Here is a 13,543-nt window from a genome sequence, read left to right as displayed (position 1 = left end):
CTAAAGAGATCATATATTTTGTTATCATATTATTATGTTAAATAGATTTTGTTATCATATAATTATGATATCTTTTTTCAATTTTATTATACTATTTCAAATATTTTCAATTTGATCTCATTAATTTTAAAAATGAGTTAATACAATATAATCTCTCAAATTCAAAGCGATGATTATATTATAATATAGTGTAATGCGTTGTATTGAGATGTTTGAGAAGTGGGTTATGTTAGTGATCTGATGCGACATGAACAGCAGTTACTATAGAAAGCAAAGTGACAGAGTCCACAGACTCATCAACACATTCCGAATCTAAATCTAATGTCACTTCTTCAAATTTTCTCTTCAAGTTTTTTCTGCATAGAATATCACATATATGCTTTCTTATCCATCCATTGCTCAAGTAAAATCGGAATACCTCACACTAGCTGCATTCATGTATCAACGGTAAAAACATTAGTGTTGGCAAGTATCGATTCATAAAATCTCTTGAAGATAATTAATGCTTGTAAATATTTATTATTTATGAATAATAAATATTTTAATATCTGTTTTATAGATAGATGTATCATATTATTTATATTTGTATATATTTTGATTGGTAAAAAATAAAAATAAAAATTTAATTTATATTTTATTAAATTAAATTTAATTAAAATTAAAATTAATTTATATTTTATTATGTTAAATTTGATTAAAATAAAATTTTAATTTGTATTATATTTATATTTTTTAATCATTTTATTTACATTTAATTTTCAAGCTTATAAAACATCAACAAATTTTAAAATATATGCAAGTATTTTACAAGTGAGTATCCGATAAATAATGAAAAAAATAACAAATTGATATTTTTGTTGTGGGTCTCGGACATGTTATCATTTTTACTTGCATGTGATTATGAGTTAAAATTATATCTTCATTAAAATATAGATCGTAAGTCTAATTCAATTTTATAAAATTATTTATATATTTTAAATTTTTAAATTGATACTAAACTTTTAATTTTCAACATTCTCTTAACATTTTTTATAATAATGAGGGAAATAGAAGTAAATATATCAGATGAAATAAGAGATTTAATGAAAAATAAATTAAATGGCTATGGGGTTTTTAGTGAAATAACACCAATGAAGAAGCAGTGAGCTTATATAATTGTGAGGATGTTAAGATGTGAGAGATAAAAGATCTAAAAATTAAAAGGCAGAGTTTTAAAGTTGGTAATATGCGGTGTGCATGCATATAGAAGGGACATGATCTATATTATTTTTGTGAAGTAAGAATAATGGAATAATATCTTACCGAAAAGGAGAAAGAAATTGAGCCATTGTTGATGTCGGAAATGAAAGCAGAGGTTTTAAGAGATTGATGCGTTGTTATGTTAACAACATAGAATCTCCATTCCCTCGGGACACAACATATTTTAGACATATTCCTCGTTTTAATATCAATAATTCACTCTTCAGTATATTCTTTCTGGTAATATCATTCTACTTGTCTTAATTTAAATGAGGAGGTTTCCAGAACTTGAGTTTATTGCAGAGATTGAAAATTTTAAAACATTCTTAAGAATAGATTTATTTTTATTTATTAATAAAATAATTTATGTTGGAAATCTCACGTCAACAAGGAGATATAATGCCAATTTATAATATGTAAGTACAAATAATACTTTACAAATCTGTTTTATGGGATTGAACGAGGCTTAAAGTTTCCTTCTTAACAATTTATATTAAAATATATTATTATTTTATTTAAAATTTATTTTGAGTCTTTTATTATGTAAAATTATTGATTGAATTATCATAATTAATTTTATTTCATATTTTTTAATGAATAATAATGTCAATTTGTTTAATCTTTAGATATTGTTGATATTAAATAATTTATTATTATGTTTAATTTAAAAAAAAAATAGTTTATACTGATAACATTATTCTAAATTATCTATTTGAAAATTAAGATTTGTGGAAAAATTTCTTAATTCATTAATTATTAGTTTTAGTATTTATAAAAATTAACAGTCACTCAATATTTTAATTAAATTTTATTTTTAAACATAATTTTGTAAATAATATTAACAGAGTTTTATTAATACTATTTTTTTTTTGAATTTTTTTCAGAAAGTCTAAAATAAGGAACTTTATCTGTTTGAACTTTAAGTAATTTGTTCATTGCAAGACTATCATTCGATACCATTGTTATGAAAAGGTTAACTTGTTTATTGAAGGAATAAAAATTCCACAAGAATTGTATGCGTAGAAACTCAATATAATGCAATGTGATCCACTGAAAACGTGTGTGGTCATTAGTGATCTGCGTAAGCGATGGAAGTAGAAAGTTTTTTAGGATAGCCAGACAGAGACATGCAGTAATAAGTTTACTCACTTTTTCTGTCTCTTTTGAGCTAATCTTTGAAAAAACTTGCATGAAATTTCGATTCTAATTCTTCATCCATGCATGCATGGAGTATTGTTCAGGCTAACTAAGCATATTCTATATATAGATATTGTTTTCAGTTCCAATGCTTCTCTATAATTACTATGGCATCGAATCTTCTATTCGATATATATATCATGTTCATCTATTCTGCTAAGATCATTCCGTTTCTTCCATCACCATTCATCCTTGTTACTTCTTTTACAGGGTTAGTAATTTTTATCAACACTTTTCTGTTTCAAACATCTCAATAACACTTGTTATTTTTCTGTCATAGGGTGTCCACCACTCAATTTTCTTGCACTGGTTGTGACGAATGGACCAAAAAATGGAGAGCGTTGAGATCAACATTCCAACAAGTACACCTACTAAACCTGAGCTGCATGCCAAAAGAATTTGGCTGCAGATTCAGAGTGTGTGGGAATTTTGCAAGGAAGACACCGGCAGAGAAATATTTGCACTAAAAGTTGGGGTAACTGTTCTTCTTGTGTCTTTGTTCGTATTATTTGAAGCCCCATATCAAGTCTTCGGGTCGAATATGATATGGGCTGTTCTCACTGCTATCCTTGTCTTCGAGGACACTGTTGGTATGTTGTACTTTATCGTTGTGGCTATAAATTTATACAGAATGATTCATTGTATGACTTGTATCAATGTATAAATGCATACTTTTCATACTGAATTTTGATGGGTACATGGCTGTGAATTGAAAGGAGCAACATTTAATCGAGGATTTAATCGAGCAGTAGGAACCTTGGTGGCTGTATTCTTGGCTGTTGTGGTTGCTGAGACAGCACTGTCGTGTGGTCATGTCGCTGAGCCTATTATCCTTGGCCTTAGCATGTTCATGATCGGTAATTGCAATGACATGTTGTCTAAATTTTCATATAATTAAGAGGAATGTGTATGTAGGGTGTGTTTTAATCATATGATTGATTATGCAGCGGTGATAACATCGTACATGAAAATGTGGGCACCACTTGTGCAGTATGAGTACGGGTTTAGGGTGACACTGTTGACCTATTGCTTGATCGTAGTCTCTGATTATAGAATTGGTAACCCAGTTAGGATTATGATCGATCGCCTGTACTCGATCGCCATTGGAGGAACGATATCTGTGTTGGTGAATGTCTGTATTTTCCCTATATGGGCTGGGGACCAACTGCATAAAGAGTTGGTCAAAAACTTCCATTCAGTAGCAGATTCTCTCGAGGGTAAGCTCCAACAAAACTGGAAAATTAACCAATTAATTAATTCTGTTTGAAACTTTGAATCGGAATAGATATATTATTTTAGTTAATTTGCATATAAAAGTTAACAATAAAAAGGGTTTTTTTTGTTAAGAAGATACTGTAGATCTACTTTTAATTTAATTTATAAAACAAAGATAAGGTTTGCATTCATTTATATACTTTAAATTGAGTTTATTATCCGTTGAGATTTTCAAGACACTTTTCTCACGCTGAAATATACTCGACATTAATAAATGGTTCGACAGTACTGAAAAAATATGTTCAACAAACAATAACTTTTTTTAAGATAAATTTTAAATCATAACTCTGATACACTTAAGAAGTGAAATTTAAATTTAATTCAATCTTATAAAACAAACAAGACGAGATTTCTATAATATATTTTAAATTGATTTTATCACTATTTTTTTTTACTATTTAACCGTTTTAGATTGAAGGTAACGTTAATTTTTTATGTATAGATTTATTAGTATAATATGTTTTCGATTATCGCCTATGGAAAGATCAGTTACTAACAATATGATGATATTTATTTTTTTCTCTTTGACGACATCAGAATGTACCAAGAAATATTTAGAAGACGCGACGGAGAAGTCAAAAATCCCCATGGGAAGCATAGGTACATTTGATGATGAACCAGCTTATATGAGATGCCAAAGCACCTTGGATTTAGGGTCAAAGTTTGAGACTCTGGTATGTATGTGTTCATTGAGATTGCACCACTTTTTCAGGTTTCAGTTTCCATCACTGTCGGTTTGAAAATAATTTTTTGGTCTATATATCTTCTTTGCAAGGCTCAATCGGCAAAATGGGAGCCACCGCATGGTAAATTCATGCACATTTCATATCCATGGTTACAATATGTGAAAGTTGGAGCAGTTCTGCGACACTGTGCCTACGAGGTTATGGCACTCCATAGCATTGCACACGCTAAAATTCAGGTTTGTTCTTGTCGGTTTTGGCGTGCGTTAATGCTGGTAGTGATTTTATAGAATATTCAAATCTTAAAATTTAATTATTATAGTTTTAAGATTTTCATCATGTGGTTTTAATATTTTTATGGTATTTTAAATTTAATATATTTTTAAAATAAGAATTAAGAAGGTAGTAGAAAAAAACATTAATTAAAATCTATTAATTCAAAAGTTAAAAGTGAATATTCAAACCATTTAATGTTTTTATCTAAAGAGTAGTCTTTTTTTTCAGTGAAATGGTTTCACTTTTAAAATTAAATGCGTTTTTTTTCTCAAACTACTATAAAAAAAATTATATCATGTAAAATATCTTTTTCAATAAAAGACATGTGGAGGACTATTTATCATAACTTTCATAGCAAATTAAAATAAAACTTCAATGTGCTTAGATTCACTTTGAATATTAAGATTAAAGGTTTAATGTTTCGACATGTTCCTGTTTTCGTTCAGAATTTCAAATAGGACTCTTTCTTTTTCGACGTTTCAACTGGGTCCTTATTTTTATAAAATTGAATCAAATAGGACATTTCCGTTAAATTGATGAAACGGCGTTAAGTGTTGTATCACCTGGTATGCTGACAGTATCTGATACAACATTTAACGTCATTTCATTAATTTAACGGAAAGGTCCTATTTAATTCAATTTTACAAAAATAAGGACCCAATTGAAACGCCAAAACAGAAAGGATCCTGTTTGGACGAAAAGAAGAACCTATTGAAACGTTAAACCTCATGTTAAATGGAAACATATTAAACTTTTGTTGAAAATGACATTTAAGATAAAAAGGAAGTATAAGAGTTGTAAGCAGTGAAAGTGGTGGTTATCAGGTACCCTACAAATGGAGGGTTGGGCTTGAATCAGAAGTTGAAGAAGCATCAAAGGAAGCTGCAGAAGTAGTAAGAGTTTTGGGAAGAGACATTAGCCACATGCAGTGGAGTCTGAAAGATTCCCACATTAAAAGGCTTCAAAACTGTGTCAAGAGATTGCAGAGTTGTATGTGCTTCCAATATTCTTATATGCTGGCATCAACTTTTGATAACCCTTTAAAGACCTCTGCAAACATTTCACACATGTTCTACCATTTACCATATCAGAGGGAGATGATGGAAGAAGAAGTGGAATGTCACAATGAGATGACAGGGAAGCAATTGCGAAGGCTATATTCTTGGCCACCGAGAGAAGCAGATGCTTTTGAAGAAGACAGTGAGAATAACGTAAAGTTGAGAGCCTTGGAAAGTGCAGCAATGTTGTCATTCACTAACTTTGCTTCCTCTCTGATGGAGTTTGTGGCAAGAGTTGAGCATTTGGTAGAGGCTGTTCATGAGTTATCCAAGATGGCCAAATTCAAGTCTGCATTGTTAAGTTAGGTTAATAAGATTAAGTAATAGTCAATATAGGAACTCTATTATTTTAAACAAAATTAAGGTAATAAAAGTACGTTGCAATCATGCAATATACAGCATGTCTATTTGAAAATCACAAATATATACACAGAGGACAATAGTATAACCCTAATATTATAACTAAACTAAATGTATACAACTTTTTTAGTATAGTGAATAGACTTGTAATAATCTGCTCAGAGAAAAAAAAAAATTGTTGTAAATTTTGAAATCACTTTCGTCCTGGACAAAGCTTTCTCTTTGTTGTTATATGACCTATATAAGCTCACTGATTTTTATTTTGTTTGTTTAAATAACAATCTCGTTACATATTTCATCTAAAGTGATTAATATGATATTTTTTTACAAGTTAAATATATTAATTTTTCCTTAACTTTTAATAAAAATTAAAATTAATTTATTTTCAAAAATTTTTGACTAATTTATTCTCTTTACGAATATATAAATTTAATTTTTTTAATTTAAATTTTATTAAATTTATTTAACGTTTTTTTTATGAATTTCTTAATTAACCGTTCAAATATTATTACGAAATGCTTTTGGAACGTAAGATAAATTTAACAAAGTTTAATTAAAATAATTAGATTTACCCATTTTTAAAGTTAAAAAATTAAAGTAAATACTAATTTCATCGTTAATAAATTTACGGAATTAAAATCATATTTAATTTATTTTTTACAATATTTTTTTAATATCCTTTGAATTGAGGTTTTAACACAAATAACTGAATATAACCTGAATGTTTATGACAGTGTAACAGTAGAATAAAAGAAAAAATTAGATAGAATTGGTTAAATACTCATACATTTATTTATCAATCAAATATGATGTAGCGCTTGAATATCTTTTTATGTAAACACGTCTTTTTTACTTTAGTCTTTGCAATTTTTGTTCGTTATAAATTTTTATTTTAATCCATCTAAATACTACTTTGTTTTAGTTTCTAATAATAATAATAGCAATAATAATAATAATAGCAATAATAATAATAACAATAATAATAATAATAATAATAATAATAATAATAATAATAATAATTTTACGATGACGATGATTTCACAGTTTTAATCATAACATTATGAACTAATTTGACATTTTAATAACATTTATCGATATGATATTTAATGACTTCAGTGGTGTACAGTAATTAGTAATATGAAACCCTGACTTCATCACTATTAGTCATATCATCAGCCAATGAAGAGTAAAAATTCTCTACAACCTTGCAGACGTTAAAACAACGCATTAAACTTTAATAACTATTTATTTAATCGCATGTTTACGCTCTTATTTTTAATAATCATTGGATAAATCAAATGGTTATCACCGCTGCAGAGGATCAAGTGCCTTAATGAATAATCTAGACTAATGGTATGAACATTTTGCCCAAAAAAATTAATAACCAAAACAACAAAAATATTCAAGAATAACCAAAGGCTCTTATTTCACAGAAACTAAAATGTTATTTAAGTCAAATGAGAAGTAGAGTAGCAAAGTAGAGTATTTATAAAAAGGTTTTACGAGAAAATCTCCATCGCTTTTTATATTTGTGGGGTCCAATAAGTCAAATTATTGATTTTAATTCTTTTCCAAAATTACAACTTCAATAACGCGCTTAAAAACAAAGACTAAAGAATAATTTAATACGCACAACTAATTACAGAAAAATACAGAATATAATCAACACGTTTATTAAAAGTATGACAACAGTTCAAATTACCAAATAGGAGCAAACACTGTCTTGTCAAGAAGTGCTATAGCATGTTATATCTCATTCATTAAAGAGACATTCTTAAAAACATTATACAAGGTCACACTGACAGACTTTACTCGTAACAACCTGCTCTCACAAATTGATAGATAACATGTACACAAGGAGAAATGAGGAAAGAAAGAAAAGCACCAACTACCGAATCAAAGTATAAGGTCCTACCCTTCCATACCTTCCACTCGTTTCTCTCCGTTGTCACGACAGACAGATATCAGACAACGACTCTATTCAAACTTAGAGGTTAGAAGTAAACACGAAGATAAATTTCTGAAGTGAGTGGAAGGCAACAAAAGCAATAACTAGCCTCAAATTTTATTCTGGGACACCATGCAAGCTTTTATTTATCTCTGAGGGATCACTCAATAGGCCTTTCCCAAGGCTAGAATTCCCCTTCAGCATTGCCATCAGACTTCCACCATGCACCCTGCCTTCGGGAACAGCTACCAACATTGGTGTATGATGTTCTTCCCCCGGTGGAAGATGAGTACTGGCAACTTCATTTAGTTTAGCATCAGAACAGGTTGTCACACCATCTTTCTGTGGGTTACCCATTTTGATCATATCCACATCCATATCTTGGTTAATGACAATCTGCTTCAGTTCGCCCAGTTTATCACGAGTATCCTGAATAACTGGTCCCGAGGATACGCCTCCATGAACTCTCTTATCCAGCACTAGCCCACTATGAAGTGCGGACGGAGCTGTCTTCCCCCTTGCCAAGGAATAAGAAGGGTCGGCCTGTTGATTGATATATTCTGACTCAGGATGTCCCCAAGAACATCTCTTCCTTCCTCCACGTGTCTCACAAAAGTTGGTGGCACCTTGTGCACCCTTTCCACACCCTTCAAACTTGCATCTCTTGCCTCCCTCATGACGTACACAAAGATCAACTCGTCCTCTAGCTCTTTTCAAGCAATCAGGTACAGCACACCTCATTCCACCTCCATGTGCCACACAAAAGTTGGCACCTCCATTCACACTTTTGGTACAAATTCCACCACCCTGGTATGCACAGCATTTTCCTCCACCATGGCCTTTGCAAAGTGGAGTGGCCCCCTTAGCATCTTTGGTGCACCCTGGTGCTGTACAGCGTTTTTCCACACCATGCGCTCTGCAGAACATAGTGTTTCCCTGTGCCCCTTTAGTGCAACCAGAAGCTTGACATTGATGCCCTCCACCATATGAGATGCTCAGACCAGCTAAGCCTTCTGCATTCTTAGTACATTTTTCTGTTTGATGTCTCTTGCCACGGCCATGCCAAATACACAATCCAGATTTCCCACGGACAGCTTGGATGCATCCCTCATGATGACTGCATCGCTGGCTACCACCATGAGCAATACAGAAATTTGTATGTCCTACTGTGCTGTTAGTGCAGCCAAAATATTCACATCGCCTGCCTCCTCCACAAGACTTGCAGTGCAACGTCCAGCCTTCGGCTCCTTTTTTGCTTCCGGCTTTGTTAAACCTCCTGCCACCACCATGAGATATACAAAGTCCAGAAGCACCTTGGTATCCCTTTCCATATCCCTCAACTTGACATGTCGTAGAATTGCTGTTGCAGTGTAGTGGTTGTTTTAGCTGTGTTAGTCTAGAAGTACAGGTTAAATTTTTTTTCAGTTTGTTAGGTGAGGGATCCATAACCTTCTTTTCGGTCCGGTTTAACATTACACTAGCACCTGGATCAAGTGAAACAAGCCCTAGTTTCAATCTACATGAAGTTGATCCCTCATCTACATTTGGTGGTGTCGTGCTGAGTACTAATGGGATCTCCAAGTTCAACTGAAGAGGTGGAGACTGAGAGGGACTTACACAAACACTGGTAATATCCGATTTGGAGGGCTGTGTGGAAAGGCTTAACTCCAAATCAAGTTTTGGCTGCAACTCAACTATCTTCAAATTTGAACTAACAAGTTTTTTCGGGCTCTCTACCTTCTCACAGTCAAGATTAAGGGTAAAGTCCAGTTCAATATCCATAGGCATAGATGATTGCTCATCAATCTCTTTGACTGAAGATATAGCAGTGCAAGAAGTAGCTGAACTCTCCTTGCTGTCAGAGGAACTTGTTGAAAGTCCAAGTCCAAGAAACATAGAAGAGCAAGTGCTTTGCCCAATATATCCATCAATTAAACCCCACTTTCTTTTCATTCCCTTTGAAATTGAAGAACTAGGGGAATCAAATTGTAAGATATCATTTGTACTACAGTCAGCTTCCGTTACTTCAACTTGCATCGAGCTACCCAAATTCTTGAAAGCATTTGCAGAAGGGTTAGCAGTGAAACTCAAGTTCTGGGACCTCACATCCATGAGACAATGATAGTATAGTTCTATACCTATCAATAAATTTCAATAGAACGTTTTCCTGATTTCCCCATTAAGAAAATTGGATATCTATAAAAGTCAGGTTAGATGCACCTATGAGTCGTACTATTGGACATCTACAAGAGTAAAATGCATCCCCCCACTTACAAATCCTGAAGTATCACATCGATCCATCTAATAGAATAGAAGATTAAAGTGATGCTGAGATTATCAGTTATTGTAGGTCACCTTAATTCAGAAAGATATGAATACTTCCAATACCCTGGTTGGAGGTCAATCATCTTGTTCATGACATACCACGTGGTTAGCACTGGAACTTCTTCCAGAACAAAAATTATTGCAGTAACACTTTGACGTATTTGAGCATCACTCTTTTTTTTAAAAAAAAAAAGAATAAAATAAAGAGTAACTTTTTGGTGTTTATTTCAAGTACATTAAAAAATTTAAAATTAATGTTTTTTATCAATAAATAACACTCAGCAGTTAAATAACAAAATTAAATGAAAAAGCTATCCAAGTCTCAATAAAAGAAAATAAGAAAACGTTGATGAAAACATGAATTAATTCTTTGTGCATGTTTCCCACGCTAATTTTGAGTAATAGAGTTGCACATAGCAATTTTAGAGAAACCAAAATTAACTTCTCAGGGATAACATCATAATTAATTATTCTTTGAAAACATGAAATGTAATTTCGCCCCCTAAAGAGCAAAAACATGACCAGCACATCTTTTAATTTTGACAGTGTCCCCCTAGCAAGCCAATTCAATAGAAGATGTACACTTTCATTCTCACTTTGCACCTCTCTTAACTATAGAAGAGAGAGTCCGTCTATCGGAATCTGCCACAAGGGGAAAGCTTCAGAAAACTTCTTTAGGAGTAAACTATGAAGCTCAGATGACACGGACACAGACAGAGATATGGTTAAATTGAAAAAGTACAGGACACGGAACACGGAGTGTATATACATATTAGTTTCAAACTTTCAACTAACACAAAAATGAATCTATATCTTTCTAATATCCAAAAAGCGAAAAGTAGTGATCAAAGATTTGTTCCTTATTTTTATAATCACTATAGAAACTTATAAGTTTATTGCTCTTTTAGAAACTAGAAAATCATTTGATTTGTGTTTATTATCATTGTGTTGGAGCCCTGCCAAAATTATGTCAAAGACAAAAAAATGTCTTTCAGATTGAATACTGTACCAGTTCATGTATCGTACGGGTGTCCGGACACGCTTGTCCGAGCTTCATAGGGATAAATGGAAGGGGTTGATCGGTTAATGCTACGGTGGCAATTTTCTAAAATTTTCCCCAAAGTAGCAACTCTAAAATTTGACCCCGAATTACAAGAAAATATTTCACAGGGTCTTGACCACATCTACCATGACATAATCATTACTGAGTCCATATTAACAAACTTACTTGACTAATGCACTGGAAAAATATATTGGCTAAAATTCTTCCCCTTTTGGGTGCTTCTGGACCACCAAATTAAATCAGGTTGTTGAAAGAGATGACAGCCAACCAAACCGAGAAAACGTGCCAGGACAAATGACTCTGGCTTCAATGGTATCACAACTTCACATGTAAGATGGACATCATCAATCAACTAAACAAAATATGAAACAACTAAACAAATAAAGCAAACAAAATAAACAGAAAAATAACAGATAAAACGGAAACAGAGAATTTGAATTAGCATGCTTTGCACAGAGCCGAGGCAGATAAAACAATAAATCACAGTTAACGGCTCCAAGTTCGTTTACACACTTCCAGCAAATCAAATCAGTTAAATAAAATTGAGATGGAAAAGGCACATAAATGATTGGCTTGAAAAGCATCACAGCATAGTGTATTAGTGTAGCGGATGAGCATGATCATAGAGAAATTAAATAGGAAGTAAAATTCAATTCAATACCTGGCGATAGTTAATAGTAATTCCTGGAGTCGATTTGATATAGTTATGTTGTTCCCGCAGAGCTTGGGGAACCATTCTAGGGTTTTGACCTTCGAAAGATTGGGATTATGATTTTCTAATAAAAAACCCTGGAAGGAGGAGGGAGAAACAAGACATGATCCACAAAATCATGCATTACGATCAAGCAGAATGGGTGGGTTAAGATATAATTTTAAATGAAAAACTTTTACTTTCATTTAACATATAACATAGTTATAAAAAAAATATAATTTTTCAAAAAAAAAAGAAAGAGAATAAAAAATAAAAAATGATAATATTAAATTAATGTAAAAATTTTATATATGTCAAAATATAATTTTCATAATTTTACAATGATAAACTCTAAATTTTAAATGATGATTAAATTATAGAAATAAAACATTATATTTTAAATTTTGAAAAGTTAAGATGTAAACAAAAATATCGAGTTGTTAATTTGATAACAATTTTAGATTAGAGCTAACGAGAAGAAGATTTACGTATGTTTTAAGAAAATAAAATTAATAATAATTTTTTTAATTTTTTAATTGTAAAATACAATAAAAATTAAAATAGAAATATGAAGTGTTAATAATATAAGAAAATTTTTAAAATAATATATATATATATATATATATATATATATTATTAAAAGATAAATTTTTTATATGTTAATATAATATAAGAAAACTAAGAATAGTATAAGACAACAGGATTTATATAAAGTAAAATAAAATTTCATAATATTTATATTAGGAATGACTTAAAATCTTTTATTTTTCTAGTCTTAGAAAATTTCAACCATGTCCCTTAATTTAAAAGAAATTGGTATAGTTTTTCCAAACACAAGTAGTTTGTCTTATTTACTTTTAAAAACGTATTTTAGTTACTATAAACAATGACGCTTAAAGAGAATAAATAAATAATTTTTTAATTCATATGTAATTTTTCTGTTGATGGAAACAAATAAATTGATTAAGTGATTTGGATCCGATTTTTTCCCGTGTCAGAAAGTGGTAAAATATATTGATAAAAAAGTCTCGATTTTTGTTTTAATTTATAGTAAAGGTCATTCAAATTCAAGCAAAGTTATCAAATTCTTCCAAACTCATTAAATAATTTCTTTAATTTAAAACTAGAAAATTATATCATGGAATTAGTAATTAAACTAACAATTTCAACTCTTAAATTACGGCAAGTGTTGCCACCCTAGTAACTAATTTAACGAAGCAAGAAAAATTACATTTGAAATTATAATTTATTATAGGCATCAATCCGTTCATTGAGTTTTTTCTATTAAAGTGTTTAAGCATCATATTTGACAGTTAACTTCACTATATAATCAGTGTAATTAGAATCAGTTTGAATATTTTAAAACTAAATGTTGAAAATATATATTTCATCATTTCTATTAATATAAATATTAACTCAGATCTGTGA

General features: G+C 30.8%; 2 protein-coding genes across 3 annotated transcripts; one reads left to right on the top strand and one right to left on the bottom strand.

The window, feature by feature from the left end:
* The first annotated feature begins 2,633 nt into the window (after window positions 1–2,633).
* Window positions 2,634–6,276, top strand: LOC124842843 (aluminum-activated malate transporter 9-like). Its single transcript, XM_047319428.2, has 6 exons — window positions 2,634–3,026; window positions 3,153–3,293; window positions 3,384–3,653; window positions 4,249–4,385; window positions 4,487–4,633; window positions 5,495–6,276. The coding sequence occupies exons 1-6, from the start codon at window positions 2,756–2,758 to the stop codon at window positions 6,032–6,034; spliced, it is 1,506 nt and encodes a 501-aa protein (XP_047175384.2). The 5' UTR covers window positions 2,634–2,755; the 3' UTR covers window positions 6,035–6,276.
* Window positions 6,277–7,727: 1,451 nt separating this feature from the next.
* Window positions 7,728–12,265, bottom strand: LOC124842841 (uncharacterized). Of its 2 annotated transcripts, XM_088100753.1 has the most exons (3): window positions 12,086–12,238; window positions 11,590–11,745; window positions 7,728–10,088 (listed from the first exon to the last, which is right to left on the bottom strand). In XM_088100753.1, the coding sequence occupies exon 3, from the start codon at window positions 10,071–10,073 to the stop codon at window positions 8,154–8,156; it is 1,920 nt and encodes a 639-aa protein (XP_087956879.1). In that variant the 5' UTR covers window positions 10,074–10,088; window positions 11,590–11,745; window positions 12,086–12,238; the 3' UTR covers window positions 7,728–8,153. The 2 variants fall into 2 exon arrangements, with proteins under 2 accessions (XP_087956879.1, XP_087956878.1); XM_088100752.1 differs by lacking the exon at window positions 11,590–11,745 and having other exon boundaries at window positions 12,086–12,265.
* Window positions 12,266–13,543: the final 1,278 nt, after the last annotated feature.

The sequence above is a fragment of the Vigna umbellata genome, chromosome 10 (genome assembly GCF_029865625.1).
Source record: "Vigna umbellata cultivar VRB3 chromosome 10, Vumbellata_1.0, whole genome shotgun sequence".
Classification (NCBI taxonomy): Eukaryota; Viridiplantae; Streptophyta; class Magnoliopsida; order Fabales; family Fabaceae; genus Vigna; species Vigna umbellata.
This window is presented reverse-complemented; position numbering and strand designations above follow the sequence as displayed.

Coding starts and splice junctions, on each gene's coding strand:
- LOC124842841 (XM_088100752.1), bottom strand. CDS start 12,160: ATGGTTCCCCAAGCTCTGCGGGAACAACATAACTATATCAAATCGACT. Junction 10,089..12,085: donor TTACTATTAACTATCGCCAG/GTATTGAATTGA, acceptor AATGCTTTCAAG/AATTTGGGTAGCTCGATGCA.
- LOC124842843 (XM_047319428.2), top strand. CDS start 2,756: ATGGACCAAAAAATGGAGAGCGTTGAGATCAACATTCCAACAAGTACA. Junction 3,027..3,152: donor TGTCTTCGAGGACACTGTTG/GTATGTTGTACT, acceptor GTGAATTGAAAG/GAGCAACATTTAATCGAGGA. Junction 4,634..5,494: donor TTGCACACGCTAAAATTCAG/GTTTGTTCTTGT, acceptor GGTGGTTATCAG/GTACCCTACAAATGGAGGGT.